Below are 22,250 nucleotides of genomic sequence, written 5' to 3' on the forward strand. Positions count from 1 at the left end.
TGTTCATTGAATAGTTTAGTCCGTTACTATGATTGGTCTGACATGGAAGTCTTGTGAATAGTAGCAAAAATTATGCTGTAGTGAGACTGTTCCCTTGGGAAAAAACACACTGTTTAATTTTTTTCATTTGTTTTGGCTTTTTTCTGTTGTCACTTGGATATTTCATGGATGAGTATTTTCTCTACCTTCTATTTGAAAGGCAACCTACTTTTATTTTTTAATTCAGCTGGCAACTTGTAAGTTAGGTATTCTCAATAACTAGAATAAATAAAATATATAATTCTCCATGGAAAGCTACTATTTTCTAGATTGATTTAAAAAAGGGGGTTTTTTTCTCCTTTTTTTTGTTTTTTTTTTTTCCTTGTAAACATTTTTGTAAGGATTATTAAAATATTGGGAATTAGTGCCCTTTGTGATGAAGATTTCTGTGTAATGACATTTGAACATAAACTGTTAACTTACTGTGTTTAAGACATTAAGAAATCATCAGAAAGATGACCTTCAAGTTCTGCATACCTATGACAGACTTGAAAAAACAGCTTTCACAAAACCATTGGATTTAAAGCTTCCATTTTCCCCCCTCTTCCAAATAGGTGTATATAAACTGCCTTGAAACTACTTTACTTGATGTAGCTGATATTTTGGCAAGGATTGCTGCTTCAGAAGATGGTCTTTCTCTTCTTCTTTATGGAGAAAATGAAAAAAATGCCAAAGACAGGTAAGAGTGGATTAATGGATGGCATTAGTGAGCAGTTCAATGAATTACATTGTTCTTATAAGACTCATTTGCTCATCTTTCATTTATCTATAACGTGATACATTTTGGTTTTGTTTGAGTAAAATATCTGATTATAAATTAAAGTAGTAAGTATTTTATAGAAGGTATGAAGGAGATTTTAATGTGTAGAACCAAGGGAAATGACAGTGTAAAGAAATACTACTAATAAGGGAGATTTTAATGTTTTTCTTCTTTTTCTAATTCATGTGAGAGCTTTCCTTTCTCTGAATATAATTCCATTATATTTGTAGTGTTACTTTTCAGACCAAAGACCTCTCTTCTTCAATTTTCTTTTTGAATTTTCTGTTTGATTTTAGAATAAGCATTTAAACTAACCAAATTTATTGAAAGGCTAGATTTAATGTAGCATTAACATTTCAGTACATCTAGTAGAGACAGATCTAGTATAAGAAGTTGCCATGTATAACACTGTACCTAACTTAGGATCAGTGTGTTCCTATGAGTGGAATATAGTTAGCTGATGCTAAAACTTGTAACTGCAGTAAAACTGAGATGTGCCTTTGAAAATAGTGAAGCTGCAGGTCATGAAGATATTTGGAATGTATGTCTTCTAAGTGGAGAAATTTCTGAATTCTCTTCCCAACTGGACTCCTATAAAACATTGAGTCTGTGTAGTTTATGATCCTGTGGGTTATGTGGAAGGCAATGGATGTATTTTTGCATTGCATAGAACTATTTGCCAAGGTGTCATCACTGTATGTTTCTTTTCTTCTGACTGGTGTTACAAGTTGTAACATAGTTTGTCCCTCTATAGTGGGTCTTAGTCTCTTTCCATAGCTTCTTTTCCCCTAGAAAATTTAAGTAAGTTTAGTCAGAGGATTTGTTTCAAGGCTTACTACAAAACAAAATTTTAAATGTATTATTTTATTTCTAGTCCTACAGCTGCTCATGTACTTGTTCAGTTCACAAAGAAACTTCTTCATGATGACATTTCTCTTTTATCTGGATTTGAGTTCATGCCAGTGGTTAAAGGAGCTTTCATTGTTGTATGCCGTCAAATGTACAGAACTTGTGAAGGCCTACAGATGCTAATTCCTTATGGCTTGCATGAATCTATTGCAGAGGCCTGGAGAAAGGTAAATTTTGCTTTTGGATTGGAAAAAATCTTACTGTGAGAGGTTCAGCTTGTGTAATAGTTGTTCTTATAGGTTAATTATTTTTAAGTAGTTAAATAGTACTTGAAAGTGTTGTAAAAATGAAGTTCTACTTGCAAATTTTCCTTCTGAAAGTGAACCTAGCAGAAATTTAATTTGAGACTTCTATGCTTAAGATTAAAACAGGAACTATTGATGCATTGGTAGACCTGTCATTCATTGTCCTTGATGGTCAAAGTCATTTGATGTCATGATAACCACTGACCATCACAGATCTTGCCTTCACTCTTGGTTTGGGATATTTTGAAAGAAAATGCTTCTGAGATGTGCTGTTATTAATTTTTTAGTTAAACTGGTTTGTGTCAGGTGGGAGATACAGAGAAAAAAATAGGAGGCTGCAATTATTTGTTAAATTCCTTCTGCCCTATAGATCCTGCCCTATAGATCCCCTGTGCCCCATAGATCCTGTCTGACCCATGGATCCTGAAATCCTGCCTCAAATAGTGAGGTGACATTGAAATATTCTCAAGAGACCATAGTGAGAAGTGCCAGGCAGGAGTTTTTGTCTTACCTGTGTACATGGATTTGTTATGAAGTTTAGATTCTGTACTTCAGTTTGATTGCTAGTCCAATATTTGATTGCTTTTTTCTACATGAAAGAAAGAGCTTGGATCCAACCGTTCTGTGTATTTTGCTTTCTGTTATTACAGAATGGGTAAGATGGGAAGGGACCACAGTGAGTCTACTGGTCCAACCTCCCTGCTCAAGCAGGGTAATCCTATAGCACATGGCACAGGATTGTGTCAGGAGGGTTCTTGAGTATCTCCAGTGGGGGAGACTCCCCAGCCTCTCTGGGGAATCTGGTCTAGTACTCGTTCACCTGGACAGTAAAGGTGTTTCTCCTGTTCAGATGGAACTTTTTGTGCATCAGTTTCTGCCCATTGCCTCTTGTCCTGTTGCTTGGCACCACTGAGCAGAGTGTGAGTCCCTCCTCTTGTCACCCTCCTTTCAGATACTGACAGATATTGATGAGGTCCCCCCTCAGTTGTGTCTTCTCAAGACTGAACAGGCCCATCTTTCTCAGCCTTGCTTTATAAATAATGATGATCCAGTCCCTCATCATCATCAGTTCTATTTTCATTGTTCTGAAAGTCACATGCAGTGTGAAAATCCTTGCGTATTGTAAAAATTTACTTAAGATGGAGAAATGATGGCAGATCCTGCAAATGCAGTTTTTCAAAAGTTCACAGGGAAGAAAATTCCAACATTTGGAATCATTAAAATAACATTGGCACAGTTTAGGTAAAGGTAGCATACTAATCTTCAACTTTGGCTTCCAGCTTAACAGGACGCATATTTAAACTGTAGGCATTAGGACTCGTAGTGGAAAACCAAAGTCTAGCTGTGTTATTCACTTTACCCTGAAAAATGGGACTATCTTTTTATATCTTAGAGAGGGATCAGATCAAGCTGGAACAAAGAATGGACTAAAAGACTAAATTTGTTTTTTTCTGGAGGCGAGGAAGTGGGAGGGAAAATGAATGCAAGGGAAAAAGAATGGAAGAGTTTTTCTTCCTTCTTCTTGTATGCTTCTACTGTATGCTTTTGTAATGATGAGATATTTTAAAAATTCAGTCACAATGTAAACTAAGGCAGAAAATACCAGAAGGGAGAACATGAATAGAAGGTACTTAAATCACCAGTTTGAGGGTATTTCTCACTGTTTTATATATTAATATTGCCATGAAACCATACATTGTCTTGAAAATAAAATATATTATTACTGAAAATCATAATTATATCACAGTAAATTCTGTTTCTCATCAAAAAATGTTGGTTTTGAAACTTACGTTATTCTTTGCAATGAAAACTTGAGGATTTTTATTGAATTAAGGAGCTTAGTTCACTTGATCCATGCTGTCATTTATGTAACTCAGCAGTCTTTTTTTTGATGCTTTCCTATTGTGTAACTTGTCAGTCTTACTCCAACTTGCCTGTTACTCTACTTAGTGTTTATCACAGGCAGAGTGTTGAAAGCTTTTGATGGACATTTTCAGTTCTTTCCTCTAAAAAACATAGCATTTACACTTTTTACGAAATACTTCTTTCCACATTAAAATCCCTTATTATGGTATAGAACATAATTTAGACAGATTGTCTTGATATGTGCAAGATAAGTAGACTGAATGTGTTGAGTGAAAACAAAGTTTACCCTGCAAAATGCTATTTATTCACTTCACTTTGGTAATCAAATATAAACTGAAGTAGAATCAACATATTCTTGACTTCAAGAATCAAGAAGCTATTACAGGAAAGTCAACTTCATCATCTTACTACTTTTAAAATTATTTTCTGTGATTTTTCAATATTAAAACGCCTGAAGTTTATAAAATATCATGCCGCTTATAGTATAGCAAAACCAGTGGACTATGGTGGATTCTTTCCAAGCCGTAGTGTAAATTTTTTAATGGTGGGACTGGTAATTTGTATCCTTTTCTTTTACATGTCTCCTGGAGTTTTAAGACTGATGGAGAAAGAAATTACTTTTTTTCTTGGCAGATTCTGATGAAATTCTGAGGCAGAATTTATAAAGATGATAATAAAAGGGGAACAACAGATCCAGTATGTTTGACTAGTTCAATAGAATAATCTTTGTTGATTTATTGCATCACATTTATAAAGTAGTAAATTAATAACTTCTCACTTTTATTTCAATGGTGTAATTTGCTTTTTATCCCATAAACATAAAACAACTGAAATAATTAATTTGGAATATGCATTCTTTCATGCCTGTTATTTTCAAATATAATTTAAATTATCAAGTATAAAAATATGTATATATTTATGGCTGTAACTCCAATGACATCCATACCAATATAGATAAATTTATATAATTTATAAATAAAATAAAAAGTGGCAGAATAAATCAATAAGTTTGGCATAGTAACTCCAGAGGCTGTTATTTCCATTACCTGTGACAGAAATGGAATAAAGAGCTGTATTACAATTTTTTTTTTCCTTTTTTTTTTTTTAAATATCGATTTTTGATTTGGGAGTCTCCAGTTGGAAAGTAAAGGGGTTTATTTAAGAATTCTAATAAAAAAATTAAAATGTACTAGCTTTAAAATTGTTTATACCCAAGGAAGAAGTAAAAAATAAGCTTTTCTGGAATAAAAACAATATAAAGGAATAGTGTATTCTGTACCTGGATGGAATAGACTGGACTATAATCAAATCAGTGTGGTTTCTTTCTTTTGTATATAACAAGAGAGTGAACAAGATCTCTTGTTTAAAAATGCTGTAAATAAATATTAAGGAGGTGTTTGTTTATTTTTGTTTTACAGACAAGTTTGCTTTCAGAAAGAGTCCCTACTCCTGTAACTGATGCAGACTCCACTTCATCAATAAGTCAAGAATCAAAATCCAGGTAACTTGATACTTGATTTATGCACATGTATAAGTGTGAACACACACTGCTGCTTTAACTACAATTGAGACATCTTGTACCCCCATGTCTTTGTTGTAGTTTGATTCCAGCTGGCAACTAAATACTGCACAGCCATTTACATCCCAATAGCATGGAGAGGAGAACCAGGAGAAAAAAAAAATTATGGGTTGAGATATGAACAGTCTAATAATTTAAACAAAGTAAAATATGGTAATACTAATAATAGAAATGTTACTAATGGTAATAATAACATTAATAGTAATGAAAAGGAGAGAGAGAAGTAACACACAAGAGAAACAAGTGACACACAACTCAATTGCTCATCACCCTCTGACTGATGCCCAGCTCATCTCTTAACAGTGATTTTTGGCCAACTTTCTGTCCAACTCCCTGCAGTTTCTGTACTAAGCATGACTTCCCACACTATGGAATATCCTCTTGGCCAGTTTGGCTCAGCTCTCCTGGTTGTGCTCTCTCATGGTTTCTTGTTTAACTGCTCACTTGCACAGCATGGGAAACTGGAAAGTTCTTGACTTTGATAAGTGCTACTTGGCAACAACTAATATTAGTATGTTACCAAAATTATTCTCATTCTAAATCCAAAAAACAGCACTCTACCGACTACTTAGAAGAAAACACACTCTATCCCAGCCAAACCCAGGACAGTCTTTTTTGCCAAAAGGATAGTGGTAGGTAGAGAAACTATCCTAGCATAAGTTTCAGTAGAGCTACAAAATTCTTCCTGAACTTTGAGAACTTTCTTGGCTTAGAGAATGGTGTCTGATCTATGTAAAATTGACTTACAGTTTATTCTCTCTGACTAAAGAATTTGGTTTGAGGAAAATGTGAATTAGAAAGCACAGAACAAAATAGCTGTCTATCTTATGCCTTTGATGTGGTGCTAATTTAAAATGCTGTTCTGCTGAATCATATTTGCACCTTCAAAATATAATGTAGCAAGATTGGCAGCATTTTGGCTGATATCAAGTGAAAGGGATCCTTCCTTTTGTACTGAAAATTAATGTCCCTTTATAGAAGTTTATATTAATTAAGATGAGAAATACACAATATTTGGCAGTCTGAAAATTCAGGACAAGGTTGATTTTCCATTTATTGCTCTTAGTATGTGAAGCTATTGTGTAAATTATAGCACCTTTTTTGTATACCAATAATTCTATACCAATTTCTTGCAGAAACTTTTAGCTCCTCAAACGTGAGTCCCTCATTTTACATTGTTGAGAAATTCTGTGCTTGTTTTGCCAACGTGTAACTGCCATGCTAATATCTTAAGACTGTATAGAGTCAGATTGTAAGTCATACATCTGTTTAAGGATATCACAGATCTTTTGGGTTCCCCATTAGATCATCTTTCTCCTCTATGCTCCTAACTAACCTTAGTTGTGCCACGCTGAGTTTGAATGTTCACACAAGATGCAGTCTAGTATATTATCTTTTTTCCCCAAGTGCTTTTTTAAATCTAACATAAGCTTATAAATTAAGCATGGACTCCAGTTAGTAAATACTGTTGTTTTTCAAAGTTAGGAATTGTATTTTTTCTTTTTTCCCATGCTATTTTACATACAGTTTTTAATTACTGTTTTGTTACTCTTGCAGCTTGTTATGGGAAGAGACTTTGTTAGATGCCTTGTTAAATTTTTCTACCACGCCCAAAGGACTATTTCTGCTTCATAGTACAGATGCCATGAATGACTGTGTGAACTTTATGTTTAACAGTTTATCAAAAAAAATCCAGGTAAGCATTGGAGTCTTTGTAGTTTACTTTTCACTGTAAAGTTTGAAATGCTAGAAAAAAATAATTTCTGTACTTCTAAGTGCAAATTTTTTTAGACAACGTTGGTAGGTCATGTTGAAATCTAAATATGCTAGACAAAGGTTGAAATATAAAAAAAATAATCAGATAATGTGCATTTTTAGGCCAAAAAAAGTAATGCCAAAGCCATCCTACTGAATGTGTGCAAAAACATTATAATACTAATGGTTTTATTTGCTCATATTGCATGTCTCAACCACAATATTTTGTGTTTAAATTTTTATAAGATACTTGATAAAGATGTTTGGTTAGGAATCTGACCCTGGTATGTCTGTAGAGGATAATATCTATGAACTGTTCAAGTCTAAACATAAAGTGGATTAAATTCTGTAAACAAGTGTAAGAAAGATCAATATTTAAGAGATCATTTGAGAGTTTCATGTCTTCTGAATAACTAACACTGTGCTTTTATACTTCTTATCAACAGACAAATGAATATGAAGATTTTGGTAATAGAATCATTATTACACAAATGGCAACAACACCAATGGCTGCAGTGGCTCTGCAGAATTCAGGTAAATTGAAGGATGAGGTTATTGAATAATTGCATGCTGTAGTCCTTCATTTTGGAAAAGGACATTGAGAAAGATGTTAAAAAAAGATCAACTGTGTAAAATAATTACACAGTATTAACAAAAACTGCTAAATGTTTGTTAATTATTTCTTGATGGAAATTCTCTCCAGCTTTCAAGTTATTGATTAATCTTGATGCAGCATTTTAGGGTTTGTTTTATTTTTTCTTCTGATATTATGCAAAATCTTTACTTCACTAGTTTGGATTTCCAGAAATTTCCTGTATGCGTATGAAGGCATCTGTACTGTTTAAAAATAAGTTTGCAGGTGCTTCTTATTGATCTGCAGATCAGAATTAATAACTGTTGATGTCTGTAATTTTTATGTACATTACCATGGTTGCTGTCTGATAAAAGGATGAGGAGCTGCAAGGGTCCAACTGTCATTGGTGCAGTTACACATTAGTGAGATGTAGAAGAGATTGTGGTGCAAGAAGAATTGTCAATTCAGACAAAGTCCCTTCAGAGTCAATCTCAGATAACCCAACTGTTACCATATCATCAACAGCCCAGGTAGCCATTCTGTTAAAACTAGCATCTCATCAGTAAAATGAAGGTAATATCTTAGGCTGCTAAGGAAGTCCATGAGGTACAAAAGTTGCAAATTGTCTCTCTGAGAATCTAGAAGTGGCTGGTGTTGACTAAAAGACTGTCAGAAAGGCATGCAAATTCTGCCAGTCAAGGAAAATGATTCGTTTCTTAGGTAGTTACTATTTATGCCTCTGGATTTTTCACAAAGCAGGGAGCAGATCCACTGAGGAGTTACCCATCTGTCCTGTTGTAAGGTTTTCAGTCAAATTGCTTCTTATGGCCCTTTTATGCCCTTTGGCGTCAGGGACAAATGATATACTGAAAATAATCAGCATTGATTTTCAAACCCAATTTGAAGGTTTCAGAGTTAGATGGTTCTTTCCCCTTCTATTTAAATATTAAACATTTTAAATTTTAACAATTTAAATTCAGCTGGTAGTGCTTCTCTCAAAGTTAGGGTTTTTCTAGTACTTTTCACTGTGGTAGGGTATAATTTATTAATGAGTTATAGTGAATCTGTATTTTTAGAAGCACTGAGACAATACTAGCTAAGCTTTGATCCATTGCAGTTAACTTTTTCAAGAAGGTCAGAAGCTAATTTATATAGAAGATATATAAATATAATCCTACTCTAGTGTAATAGTCTTTGGAAACCATTGCTGCAGATTGTAGATTGAACATAAGCAGACTGCTCTTGAAAGGTGGTTTTGATTAAAGGATTGAGAATAGCAGGGATAGTAACACTAAGGCAATCTGTGTTGTGAAATTTCAAATAGAGAATTTTGCAAATCTTGGTTAGAATTGTGGTGTAAAATATTTTTAATATGAAACTCATTATTAGAACAAACATCATTTGTTTTAGGCTTCATAAAGACACTCGTAACTGAATTATGGGCTCTTTTGGAATGTGGAAAAGATGATTTGAGAATAACCCAACCCAAATCTACTCCAGTTGACCCTATTGACCAAAGTTGTCAGAAGGTGAGAAATTATTTAATCTTATGCTTTTGTATGGAAAGAAACAACGCTGTGATTCAGATAGGATAATACATACCTTTCTGTAAACTTTTATTACAGCTATACCTGCTTCTTGGTACATGTGTCAAAATTGGTATAATACACTAGTTAAATGATGACTGATACAGGATTCTTGTGTTGCATGGCAGTTCACAATGCCAAGAATTTACTATGAAATAATGAATAAAAATCATTACAAAACTAAGTCTTAAGTGCTGGCCATCAGTTTATGTTGAGATTACTGTAATAAAATCAGGAAGAGTGACATTTTAGATTAATCTTTGTCTCAAGATTTTAGAATTAAGTGGTAATGAAATACTGTAATTTTCAAAATTGCATGTACAGTTTAATAGATAATAGATATTTCAGACACTACTGCCCTTTTAGAATACATAGATGCTTACCAGGGTATACAGTCTTATTTTGGACATGTCTATTTATGTTAAGTTCAGCCTGTAAAGGATAAGAACAAAATTAATGTAAATAGCAAATAATTGCTAACATCTACCTGATTGCACTTAACTGATTAATATTCCCTGTTGTCCCTCCTTTTTTTCTTTCTCTAGTCGTTTTTGTTTCTGGTAAACTTGCTCACTTACCCAGCAGTTTTTGAGCTCCTGAATAAACGAGATATACCAAATAAACCCATGTACTCATTCCGTGAAGTACCCACAGATATAATTGTAAGTATTTTGAAGGAAAAATAATTCTGTGAAGACATTTTTACCTGAGAAGATGTTATTGTTATAAAAGAGTAAGTTTTTTTCCTATTGAAAGATTTTGAATTTTTCTGCATTTTTTATTATATACAGCATGAGGGCAGTATATGCACATATCACTTCATATTAACCTAAATTTCATTCTGAAATCTTAAAGGTAATATAAATTTTGATGCCTAATTTAAAGATCATCTTCCCTGACTTGTGTTAGAATTGTGTTTTTTCACAGAAAAAAAGTAACATAAATAATCATGTTTGTATATGCATACAGTTACATATGGGAAAATACAAATACTTATACTTTATACAGCATTGCTCTATCACACTATCTGTGGATTTAAAAAGAGTAAAAGAAAAAAACCAAAACAAAATGAAAATACAAAGGCGCCATACCTCAGGCTATTTTTTAAATAGGACACATAATTCACACAAAAGAAAAAATCAGTAATTGGAAAGCTACTGATTAAGACATACTTCAGAGAAATAGCTTCACCATTTTTGTATTTAATATTATTTTGTATTCAATCATTCTACTTCAGTCAATTACAACTTTTTTCTCATCTACAAAGCACAGACAATTTATGACCTTGTGTGGCAGTTAAAATCAGATTCTTTCTCTAATGAGCTGCACTTTAAATTGCTGTTATGTTGAAGTTTTTGTCTAGCACAGGCTCCGGGTTTGTGATATTTTAAGTTGTTTAGACAGAGTTTATCATAATAGTATATGTTATGTTTGAAAGGGATTTTTGAGTTCTTTTTTGCAATATGGTTTGATGTTTTCAGGAGGAAACTGCATGATAAATTTCATTTTTCCAATCTACTCGATGCTACTGTGTTTACTGATGGATAGCTTTGTTCAGTTATCAAGTTTTTTAAGGAATTTGGACTGAGTAAGATAAATGTGCTGAAGATGATAAGTATTTGAGAGCATTCAAATTGTGGTAGATCTCAAGAATGATTTTTACAACTTTTGAAAGCCAGTGTTATTTTAGCTTTAGAGGCGCTTGAGTATTTTTATGAAATTTTCTAGGTTTTTAGAAATGCCAATACTGATACAATTGTTCAAAGTTCCCCAAGGAGATGTTTTGGATGAGACTTGTCTCACTTAATTGCTGTGCAGCAGTGTGTATTCTAAGCCTAGCCATCCAAGATACACCTAGCTGTGTAAGATAGGCATCCAACATTATATATTTAACAGAAAGGAAATAGTCAGATCCTCTAATGTTAATTTAGTGTATAATGGCTGAGTCTAAGTACTCAGAAAACTTCTGAGTAGTTAAGAAGTTAAGAACTTCTTAGTAGTTAAGAACTTCTGAAGTTAAGAAGAGATACAGGTTTGTTATGACCATGTTTTTGGGCAGTGATTCCAGAAAGCAAAAGGTAAAAGATTTTGACTGGATATAACTACAAGAAGCAGAGTAAAAGCAACTTCTGTGCCACTAGAAGATTTGATTGGAAGACCTAACTTCTTTGTGTGCCTTATTTTTTCTCTATTTCTGAATTGTGTCACATTGCCACAGAATGTCACTTGTTTATGCTAAACTATATTTGCTAATGCACAGAACCCAGGATTTACACATTTTTACCTCCTTTATATTTTTATCTGGCTTGCTGTATCATTTAACAGATTATCAGTTGATAACAACTGATAATTGTGATAGTTGATAACAACTTTTACAACTTTTAACTGTAGACTAATCAGATTTTCATTTGTGCTCTTAGGAAAACTTTTCTTAATGCATGCAAGATTTCTCTTCACTGTGTTTGGCATGTAAAATTATTTTAGAGAATGGAACACGTAACCATGGCAGGTTTTCTGCCTGCCTCCAGTCTTTGAGTGTATATATTCAGGGGAATCTAATTTGGAAGGTACCCTCTAGACCTATAACTTTGAAAGACATTAGAACAGGTGATTCTCTTCAGTGATTCTGGGGAATCTTAGATGGTTTGTCTTAGGTATGCAAAGTAGATGACATCTGACCTGTAATATTTAAGCTATGCTCTGTAGCTCAGCAGTGCAGATCTATCCACACATTCTTTGGATGTAATCCTGTGTTAGACCTTGTTCATTATCTTCCTTCCTAAAATCCCAAATGAGAGCTTACACTCCTTTCTCAGTAGTCCTCTCACTGTGCCTGCTCTTTGTACTCTTTTGCAGCTCCAAGCTTTGATTTATAAATGAGAGAAGGAAGTTGATGCCAGAGAAATATCCCTTAGCATTTAACTGTTTGTATGTACAAATATCTGAAAAATCTTAATTCCCAAACAAATCAATTGCTTGCATTATCAATTTTATGAACAGCCTTGAGGTCCAAGTTGAGTTTTTTAATTAAGAATTTTATTGTAAATATACTTTGTGGAAAAAGCTGTCTCCCCCACTGCCCCAAAAATCTAATTGGAAAAGTATGTATTTTAAATAAGAGTACATTCTATGAAGACAGTTTGCAATGAAAAGTTCTAGACTTTTTTTTTACTATTTTAAGTTTTACTCATGATTTTTACTTTTCTCTGTTGAAAACCAGAGCTTTTGTTGATTTCATTGAAGTATAAATCTTAACTTTCCCTTCATATCTTATTGAAATGACTCATTGATGTAATTAGGTGAATAATAACTCTCTCTTCTATTTCTGAAACTGTATTTATAAAATGTGGAGAAAATAAAACTTTGTATTTAATTGAGATTAAATAAAGGTCATAAGGATTTTGTAATCTGTTTCTTGTGATCGTAGCACAGCAATCTCTCTGACATGATAACATCACTGAATGTTTTTGTTCATTCCTTAGTTTTTTTTTAATTAAATAATTATTTCAGAAGCAGTTTGCAAATGCAGTGAACCAGAGGGGAAGATAATTGGGTTGGCTTTGTGGAAGAAGTGGGAAGTAGCCACAAGTCATTGTCTGTTGCATGAGATGCTCCAAGATGAAAGGTGTAAGCCTCAACATCTGAGCCAAGCCTTGTTAAACCAAGACTAAATGGCTGTGTCTTGAAGCATGTAGTACTAACCAGTGTGAGAAAGGGTTATTATACTAAAAGAGTTGCTGTTCCCTTCATTAAAATAGGCATGTACACACTTCAAAGATACAAAAAACATTTCAATTTTTTTTTGTGGTTTAATACTAAAGAAGAACTAGAATAGTCGATATGCAAGGATCTTTTTGTATGTTTATATTTTTAATAGATTTCTTTTCCTAACCTTCTATGTGGTTAGGAAATTTTTGCCATTTTTGCCTTCAGTTTTGCTGTTGACTTTTGTGTGGAAAACACCTCCTGTTACAGAAGTAATTTCAGTGTGTATTTTAATAATAGCTTTCATTCAATAGTAAATATCCCTGTGAAACTATGATGTGCGTAAATTATAAAAGCCTACATGGTTTTTCACATTTCTCTTCCTTTGACAGGATATCATTGACAGGCTTATAATTTTGAACTCAGAAGCTAAAATTCATTCCTTATTCAATTATGAACAATCCCATATATTTGGTCTGAGGTAAGATGCATGTTTTTTATTCTCTGGTCACATTAACTAAATAGGATATAATATGCTTAGATGTGTTACTTCTGACAAGATAACATTGTTTGGGTTTTATTATGTATGAAGGTGAAATTCCCCCCTTTTTTACCATAAGAAGATTAAATGAAAAATGGTCTACCGAATGAGAACAGTGACGTATCTAATCTTATTATCTGTAAATGGATATATTGTAATATAAGAAGCAGTGATAGAAATTGCATGTTATTTTGCCTACTTGACTGTAAAAAACAAGTTGTACATCCACTGTACACCAAAATACTAAAATTAATTTTTCTATGTTTATGTCATTTTGGTTTATGTAGTCTCCCTGTACTTAAAATTGTTTTTTAAGTATTTGTTTAATTATCACATATTTAATAAAAAATTAGTTTAAGGAGTGTAGCATTTGGTTCCTAATATTTCTAGAAACTAAAGGTACAGTTAAAAGATGCTCACACTGTTATACTCATGTATTGTAATATTCAGTGCTTTATAATTTTAACATAGAAATTAGTTTCTGCATTTTTATTCTGTTTTCCAAGGATGACTATATAAATCCTTGAATTCACAATTTCGTTAGGAACTTATTTTAGACAGTTGAAATAAATATCTATTGGATTGTACTTCATAATATGAAAAACTTTGATTACCTTGCTTGAGCAAGGTAACTGATTAAGTTCTGAAACATTAGCTTTTTGCAGCAGCCATATTTGTATTTTAATATCACAGTAAAATTATTTCATACTATATATGAATAACCATAAGATGCTGTACAATTTGTTGATAAGGATGAGCATAGAGGAGATGAACAATGGCAGAGATTGGAATTGGGAGATATATGATTTTGACATATAAATCAGAAGTTATAAATGCTGGTTTGGAGAAAATCACTAGTTTGTATAGGAATGAGAAGTCTTAAGATGAAATTTGAAACATAAAATATTGTTCTTCATTTAGGATTAGACTGACTACCTAGAAAACTTGATAGAACTTCCATTGATTGAATTAGGATCAAGAGAAAATGAGATGTTCTACAGTTTAAAATAAAGGGTGGTTGGGCACTGAAACAGGCTCCCCAGGGAAGTGATAAAAGCACCAAGCCTGAGAGAGTTCAAAAAAGCATTTGGACAGCACTCTCGAGCACGTGGTGTGATTCTTGGGGTGTCCTTGGGGTGCAGGGTCAGGAGTTGGACTAGATCCTGATGGGTCCCTTCTAACTCAGGATTTACAGTATTAAGACTTATTTAGAGTATTAAGACTTGCAAGTAACCATGGCCTATGTTACCTGAACATCAGAGGTATACAGTTAATTTCAAAGTTCCATGATCTTTCCTGTGAATGCTACTGACTGCAGACATCCATGTTCTGTAAAATGAATCTTGCCTTTGTGTAGTTGATTTGCTCCTTGACCGAATTTCATCAAGAATTCTAAGTTCAGTGGAGTTAGACCAAATAATATTAAATGCTTAACAGATCTGAAAATGTGGAAATTATAGAAAAATATCTAATTTTTCTTTGCTGTTATGTAGAAATTAAATATCTAGGTGATAATTGCAGCATTGAAAAACAGTACGATTTTGTGAAGCAATTGTCTGGAAACATTTCTGCTGTACTTAATACCAGTAGTACAGCCAATCCCACATTCTTTTAATTGTTCACAGATCTACACAGCCATACACTATATATGTGGCCCACCCAGAGTTGAGTGCTGAACTTCAGATCTGTTTAACTTACAGGTTATACTGTGAGGTTCTGATTTTCTTGTTCAAAACAGTTACATGTTTGCTTGATTGTTAAACAACTTCTGCAATTTAGAACCACAGTTTCCTTCATGTGTATACTGAGCTTCAGTGTCTTAAATTACTTTGGTTATTAGCTGTATAATTGCATATAAAGCATAAAATACATAGGTATTTTCATAGTCTGTTTAATTAAAAATGCACAGGTGTATATATTTATGTTTGTAGTGTTATTATTGCATTTTCTAGTGGATAGTTTTCTTAATTTTGAATAAATATGAATTCTGAATTACAATTTTGAAGGACAGTCTGGTAGAGGCTCTGCTGTCAACATCACTTTTCAAGCTTAGCCACTGTAAAGGCTTCCCTTTGCATTAGAAAGCAAAGGGAAAACATAGAGAAGCTAGATATGGTGTGCATAGCCAATATCTCTTAGTCTTTAAAGAATACTCCCTATGGTGCATTCATATAGATTAGGGTTTGTGTGGTCAAGGGTGAAATACTCAGTTCCACCTCAAGCTCTAGCTAATTTCAAATCTGTGGTTCCTTTGGTTTTCTTCTTGTTGTTATTGTTTGGTTTTGTTAGGGTTTTTTTGTTTGTTTCTTTGGGGTTTTGTTTTTGGTTTGGTTTTTGGGGTTTTTTTTGTTTGTTTTTGAGTTCTTGGAAGTATCTTGGCCTAGGATGGTTCTTCAGTGGTTTCAGACAGTGATCTGGTATTCCATTAATTGAATCTATTATGTGTTTCTGAGATGAGATTTGTTTACTTGAAGGTCCTTTTACGCTAACTGGAGAAAAAAAAAGGTGTTATTATCATTATTATTATTTATTTAATAATAAATTCAGAGCAGTAATTAAAGCTATTTTTTAACATAATAAACAGAGAGTATTTTCTTAGTTAAATGATCAGCTTTATTTCTCTGATACAAGTATACCCATCAGTCTGATTTTAAAAGATATTGCATTTGAGAAAAAACAGTTTTCTTAAAATGTGACACTAGAAGTCTTCACTACCTCCCTGTTAAAGCCAAGCTCTTTGAAGAGCTCTCTAACTCTCTCTAACTTATATTAATAAAGGAATCTTTCAGATTAATGATATTATATATTATCAACACAATTTGTCCAGTATTTCAGTAAGTAAATGCATTCATGGGTTTTGAGTTTTTACAGCCTGCCAAGAAAATATATGCGTTATATATATATATTCAAAGTCTTTGCCTGAAGCATTATTCAGGCATTTATATATTGCTGTTCTCTCTATTCAGAAAATAGGTTTTCTATGAATGCTACTGACACTGTTTTGTTAGCTGGATTAAAGTGTGGCAGAGGAAAAATTTCTAGCTTTGATAATTAGGTTCCCGTCTCTAAACAGTATCAATACCCCAAAATAAATTAGAAGACACTCAATTAGTGTTGGCTTGAGTGAAAAACAGAAGGAGAAACAACATTATTGTACGTAGACTGTGGGCAGTGGGAGGGGATAAGAGTTGGTAGCTTTGCAAAAATTCCCTTTACTTAATAGAGTGCTTTTGTAACACACTGTTCCTGGAATCTCTTTTTTGTGCATATATGGTAAAATGGCAGTAATGGGCATTTGAATACTTTAAAGAGGAAAACTAGACCTTTTCTTTCTTTGGCTATCTTATTTTTTCCCCAGTGGCTTATTTTGAGCATAAGTCAATAAAACTCCTAAATATTGTGAAGTCAAAAGATCTTTTGTATATACATAATGAATCAGAAGAACCTTTGTTAGCTCCACACTTGTTCACTGAGGTGCCTCCTGCTAATGAGCATCAAGTGACAAGGAGAGCACTCTGTTAAAGAGTTTCACCTTCTGCAGGGGAATACCTGGAAAATTCTGACAGTAAACCCTTTTCCTTCAGATATGCAAATTGTGACTGTTTAATTTTAAAGATTCAATGTGTTTGCCTATCATTGGAGATATTTGAAGATAACGCATTTTGTAGAAGTGTAATTTGAACTGTAATGGAAAATAGATTTATTTTAGGCTTCTGTAAGGCAAGGCTGAAAACCCAGTATTTATTACAATGCTCTGTGTGAATAAATGCATTTCCGTTTCTGTGGAATTACGGAAAATTGTAAATATTAGTCTAAGTCATATGCTCATCTGAATCAGCCTTAGGATTGTAAAGCTACTGTCTGCTGCAAATATAAAAATAATATTGGCTTGTTATTTTCAGGTTTGTGTAATAAAGATTTTGACATTGTTAGGTCACATTTTCTTTGTTATATAAAATACTATGGTGAATATGTTTTTTGTTTATGTTTTCTTGCTTACCACATGAGTGCAGAGAATGATAAAAATACATTGTATCTATTTCTGTTGCCCTAAAAAACTAGCATAGAAAGATTTAGGAAAGAAAATTTAAATGGCTTATATTATACTGACATCAAAATCAATCAGCATCTTGAAATTTGCCTTAAAGCAGTACATATCTGTCAAAATTTCATCTAGAGCACTCCAGTGAAGTCTAGGTGAATGAATTAAATGAAAAAAAAATGTGATAGGCAAAAGATAACTTGGTGAGTTTAGGAAATACAAATAATAAACACCCCTGCATTCTTCTCCATTACTTTTGTCAACTGCATTGTAAACAACCCCCTTATATAATTGCATTTTAATAGTGAGCTAGCCTCAGCATATGAAATAGATCATTCCTTAATTCCATGTATTTGCATTATGTGTATTGTTAATTAAGCGAATGTGTGATTTGAATGATTGCAACACAATGCTGTTTATATTTAGTCTCCCTTTCTCAAAAAGCATTATGAGTAGCAGAATCCAAAGGTAAAAGGGGACAGGGTCTGGATTAACAGTGACTACTAGTGATGGGGATTTGCAACAGGATTATGTGAGAATGCTTCCACATTATCTGTGATCATGTAATTACACAGTTAATTCAATTTTTTGCTAACATATACTTTAATAGAAGTTTGTTAGGTTTATTCATTTAAAACAAATAATTATTAATAAAATAAGAACAGTAGATTCTGTGATCAGATGTCACTTGTTTGTTGACTTTTTTTTCTTTACTTAACTGAGGGAAATTAAAACTCTTCACGTCTGAGTCCTCTAGACTGGCAAGTGATGCTCATGAAAAGCACTTTTGTTTAGCTGGGAAAACTTTTTATCATTAGCAGTCACATTACATGTCATTTGTAGCTATGTTGGGTAGCTGAAATGGTGTAGGCGCTCTTTTGAAAATCTTTTCCTGTGGAAAACATTGTAAGGAATATATTAGTCCCTGAGTTTTCTTTCTGGGAGAAACATGACTGCCCTGAGGTAGTAGCTTCCAGGGCCACAGGCACCAAAAGTGTAACTCCTGTATCCAGAAAGTCGTATTTTTTTTCAAAACCATGCATTGCCCTCAGTGGAACAATTAGAAGCCTCAATGCTTTAGCTAGACCAAGTGCAGAGGCAACCTATATCTGCTCATTGCTAATGTGTTCTGTTCAGTTTGCAAAGGCAGTGTGCAAAGCTTTGCTTGGCTGAAGCTTCCAAATGCCCTTTGTGTTCCAACACTGAGTAGCTTTTGCCTTCTTTAGGATATTTTTATTAACCATTGCCTCTGTCTACTGGTCTGGCACTTGATAATAATTGCCATTCAGTATTTGGATCCACATTCTCATTGAAGCTTAGGCTCTTACTCAAAGCATAATAAAGAATAAATCAAATTGTTATGGTAAGCTCTGATGTTAAATGTTTTGAGACTGTCACCCATGATGATGACACTGGAATTGTTTAAGGCAAGTTTGGCTTTGGATTTCATTTTTGTTGTACATAGTCATTTAGTGAAAAGGAGGTCCTGCTACAGTAAAGAGGTTCCAGGTCTTGTGTTATTGTTCTTCAGTTTTTAATATTTATTCCTGAGAGATGAAAAAAAAAAAAGCATCTTACACTGTCCCACAGCTGAGCTCTCTACAAATATCATGCTATTTCTTTTGCACTGGCCTGATTCAGCCATGCCTATATCTGTAGAAGGCAGTAACTACAAGCCAAAAGAAAACCTTTTACTAAAGACCAGTTTAGTCCTCTATTTCAGCATCGTGTCACTGTCTATAGCAGAGATGTAAGCATTTTGTGTTTAGTTGGCCATTTTATGCTGCATGCACACATCTATTACTGAGATTGTAGTAGAGTTTACTTTGGATGAGCTGCTTTCTTTTTTTCTATATGATGGAAATTTTGTGCTGCTTATAGCATAAGATTTTATCTTGTTTCTCTGGACTATGTACAGATTGGGGTTAAGTTTTTTAATAGCACCCTACATAGGTGCTGTGTTTTGAATTTGGGACAAAAAGAGTATTGATAACACAGCATGTTTCCACTGACATTGTGCAAGCAATGGCTCAGCAACAGGGCTTTCTTTTTTATCAACATTACCCAGCAAGTAGGCTAGGAATGTGCAAGAGGTTGGGAATGAAAACAGCTGGGACAGCTGATCTGAACTGACCAGAGGATGCTATATGGTTTTATACCATATAGCATCCCTCTCAGTAATAAAAACTGAGGGGCTTGGAGGTTGGTCTTGTAGGTCTCTGGAGACTGGCCAGGCACGAGCAGCAAGGGAGTGAGCAGCAGGGTGGGTGCTTAGTTGCTGACTGGTGTCGATCCACCACAGACTGTTACAGCTGCTGTGTTCAAGAATAGTATCTTGCATCTTTCACCACCACCTCAGCATTAGCAGATATGCCTGAAATGAGGACAGAACATCAGAGTGGCTTTGGAAAGAACATATATTATGAAAGTAAGGAAGAATAGTGTATGGTGGTGTAGTGGGAACTGCAGAAAAATAGAATCGGGTTTACCATAATAAAGGTCCTGTTTGAGGGAAACATGGTTTGACATTGGGAAAAAGAACAATGAACATACTCTGTGTTCTTAAAAGGAACTCCTAGAAAAAAATATCGAGATGTTAATAAGCTATCCTCATAATATGTATTTTTAGCAACTCTGAGTAAATCATGGGCAGTTTATTATATTATTTTCAGCCAAGAAAATTTAGAGACAGCATAAAAGTTAGCAAGGTTTATTTACTAGCTGATTTATACCTCACAAAGGACCTTTTGTTGTGTCATAATTAAATAAGTCATTATGATTGCACATACCAAAACCAAGGAGATAGCCTGTGGAACAAAAAAACTAGTTAGAATGCTTTCTTTTAGATTAGGGATTTCTGCAGTGAAGTATTAGTTGTGAAAGTGTAGTTGAAGTGGTAGAATCCAGGAGCACCTTTCAAGAAAAATGGATAAGGCAGGAAATGCAGAATTCAGAACAAAATTACTTATTCCTAGCATATTTTCACAACTATGATATGTATTTTGGTATTTATGAATTTCTTTGAAATTACCTTTCTGTAAAGGACTGCTTTCAGATAATCTTTTATTTTATATGCATTGCAGTATGTTCTTGGGTGTATGGTATATCTTACTAGTAGTGATCACAGAATTATATAATCATAATTGAAAGGGAGATGGAAGATTGCGTAGTAAAACTGCTCTGCTCAAAGTGGGTTCAACTACAGAGCATTACTCAGGGCTGTGTCCAGTCTGGCTTAGAATATTGTCAAGGCTGGTGATCCTGCAGCATCTTTGGGCAGTTTGTTCCACTGTTTTACCACCATGACAGTATATTAAAATGTAATTTCCTGTCTTTCAATTGATGCCCATTGCATCTCGTCCTTTCACTGGGTATCACTGAGAAGAGTTTGACTCAATTTTCAAACCATCCTGTTCGATATTTATACACGTTGACAGGATCTCCCCTGAGGATCCTCTTCTCCAGGCTGAGCAGTCATAGCTCTCTCTGCTTTTCCCTATGTCAGATGGCCCAGGCCTTAATCGTCCTCTTGGCCTTTTGCTGGACCTGCTCCAGTGCATCCATGTCATGCATGGCATCTGGGGAGCTCAGAACTAGACCCAGCACTCCAGGTATGACTTTACCAGAACCAGTAGAAGGGCAGGGTCGCCTCCCTCAAGTGACATTTGGCAGCACTCTTCATTACGCAGCCCAGGATGGTGTTGGCCCTCAAGGGCATGTTTCTGGCTCATGTTCAAACTATTGACCATCAGGACCCCCAGGTCCTTGTCTGCAAAGCTGCTTTCTGACTGATTGGTCCCCAGCCTGTATTGTTGCATTGGATTCTTCCCAGGTACAAGAACTTCTTCAAAGTGTATCTCCCAATTTTCAGCAGTATTCAGGTTGGGAATTTGTCTTCTGCTTTCTAAAGAAAATTTAAAAACATATCTCAAAAATGTATGCTTTAATCTTATTGTATTATATCTGTAATGTTTTATACATTCTCATAAGCATGTACTTCTTATAGATGAGGCATTGAAATGGGGAGTCTGATTCCAATTCTTATGTTCCAAAAACAAACAAAAAAAGAAGAAACACTCCATAGCTGTATTCAAGCATGGTTACAAATATACTTACTATAAAATGTGTTTTTCTTTTTTTTTTTTAATTGGAAACATTAGTCTGCACATTTATGACGTTGGATAGTAATTAATGGAATATTACAATTAACCAAATAACCTGTTCTTCAATAATAGCATTTTAAAATGTATGTTTCTATATAGGTGAAAATTTCATTTGAATGCCCAAGCAGCAGCTGCTCACACTAGATCTTGTATATTTCATCATTTTTTCTACCACTGTTTTATCTACCTAATTTTATTTGCTCCTGGTTGGTTGGTCTTGTTTTTGGTTTTTTTTTTTTTTTTTCCCACTCTGTCTTGCATACCAGAGGAGATGATGTTTTACAGCATTCTCAGCTAGTAGTCTTCTCCCAAGTGGTTTTAAGCTGCTGGAAACAGGTCTTTGCCATTTATTGTACTTCACAGAAAAAAATATACATCTTCATAATGGTTTCAGTGCTCTTTTCTGTTTTTTTTCTTCTAAATAATAATAAAAAATATAGTTGAACTGTCATTTCTTCTTCTGTGATTTAGAAAAGTGCTGAGAAC

General features: G+C 33.9%; 1 protein-coding gene across 13 annotated transcripts in view; it reads left to right on the top strand.

Annotated features, from left to right (window-relative positions):
- TBC1D32 (TBC1 domain family member 32) overlaps nt 1–22,250 on the top strand; it is a 71,945-nt gene that overhangs the window by 16,470 nt on the left and 33,225 nt on the right. For all 13 annotated transcript variants that reach the window (XR_008436449.1, XR_008436451.1, XR_008436452.1 and 10 more), the window contains exons 16-23: nt 594–718; nt 1,674–1,875; nt 5,238–5,320; nt 6,956–7,094; nt 7,600–7,687; nt 9,138–9,256; nt 9,859–9,975; nt 13,411–13,499. Coding sequence is in view for 10 of the 13 variants with exons in the window: in XM_053974174.1 (XP_053830149.1) it covers nt 594–718; nt 1,674–1,875; nt 5,238–5,320; nt 6,956–7,094; nt 7,600–7,687; nt 9,138–9,256; nt 9,859–9,975; nt 13,411–13,499 (962 nt within the window). In the remaining 3 variants the exon portion in view is untranslated. The remainder of the gene's footprint in view (nt 1–593; nt 719–1,673; nt 1,876–5,237; nt 5,321–6,955; nt 7,095–7,599; nt 7,688–9,137; nt 9,257–9,858; nt 9,976–13,410; nt 13,500–22,250) is intronic.

This window comes from Vidua macroura, chromosome 3, assembly GCF_024509145.1.
Source record: "Vidua macroura isolate BioBank_ID:100142 chromosome 3, ASM2450914v1, whole genome shotgun sequence".
In the NCBI taxonomy this organism is placed as follows: domain Eukaryota; kingdom Metazoa; phylum Chordata; class Aves; order Passeriformes; family Viduidae; genus Vidua; species Vidua macroura.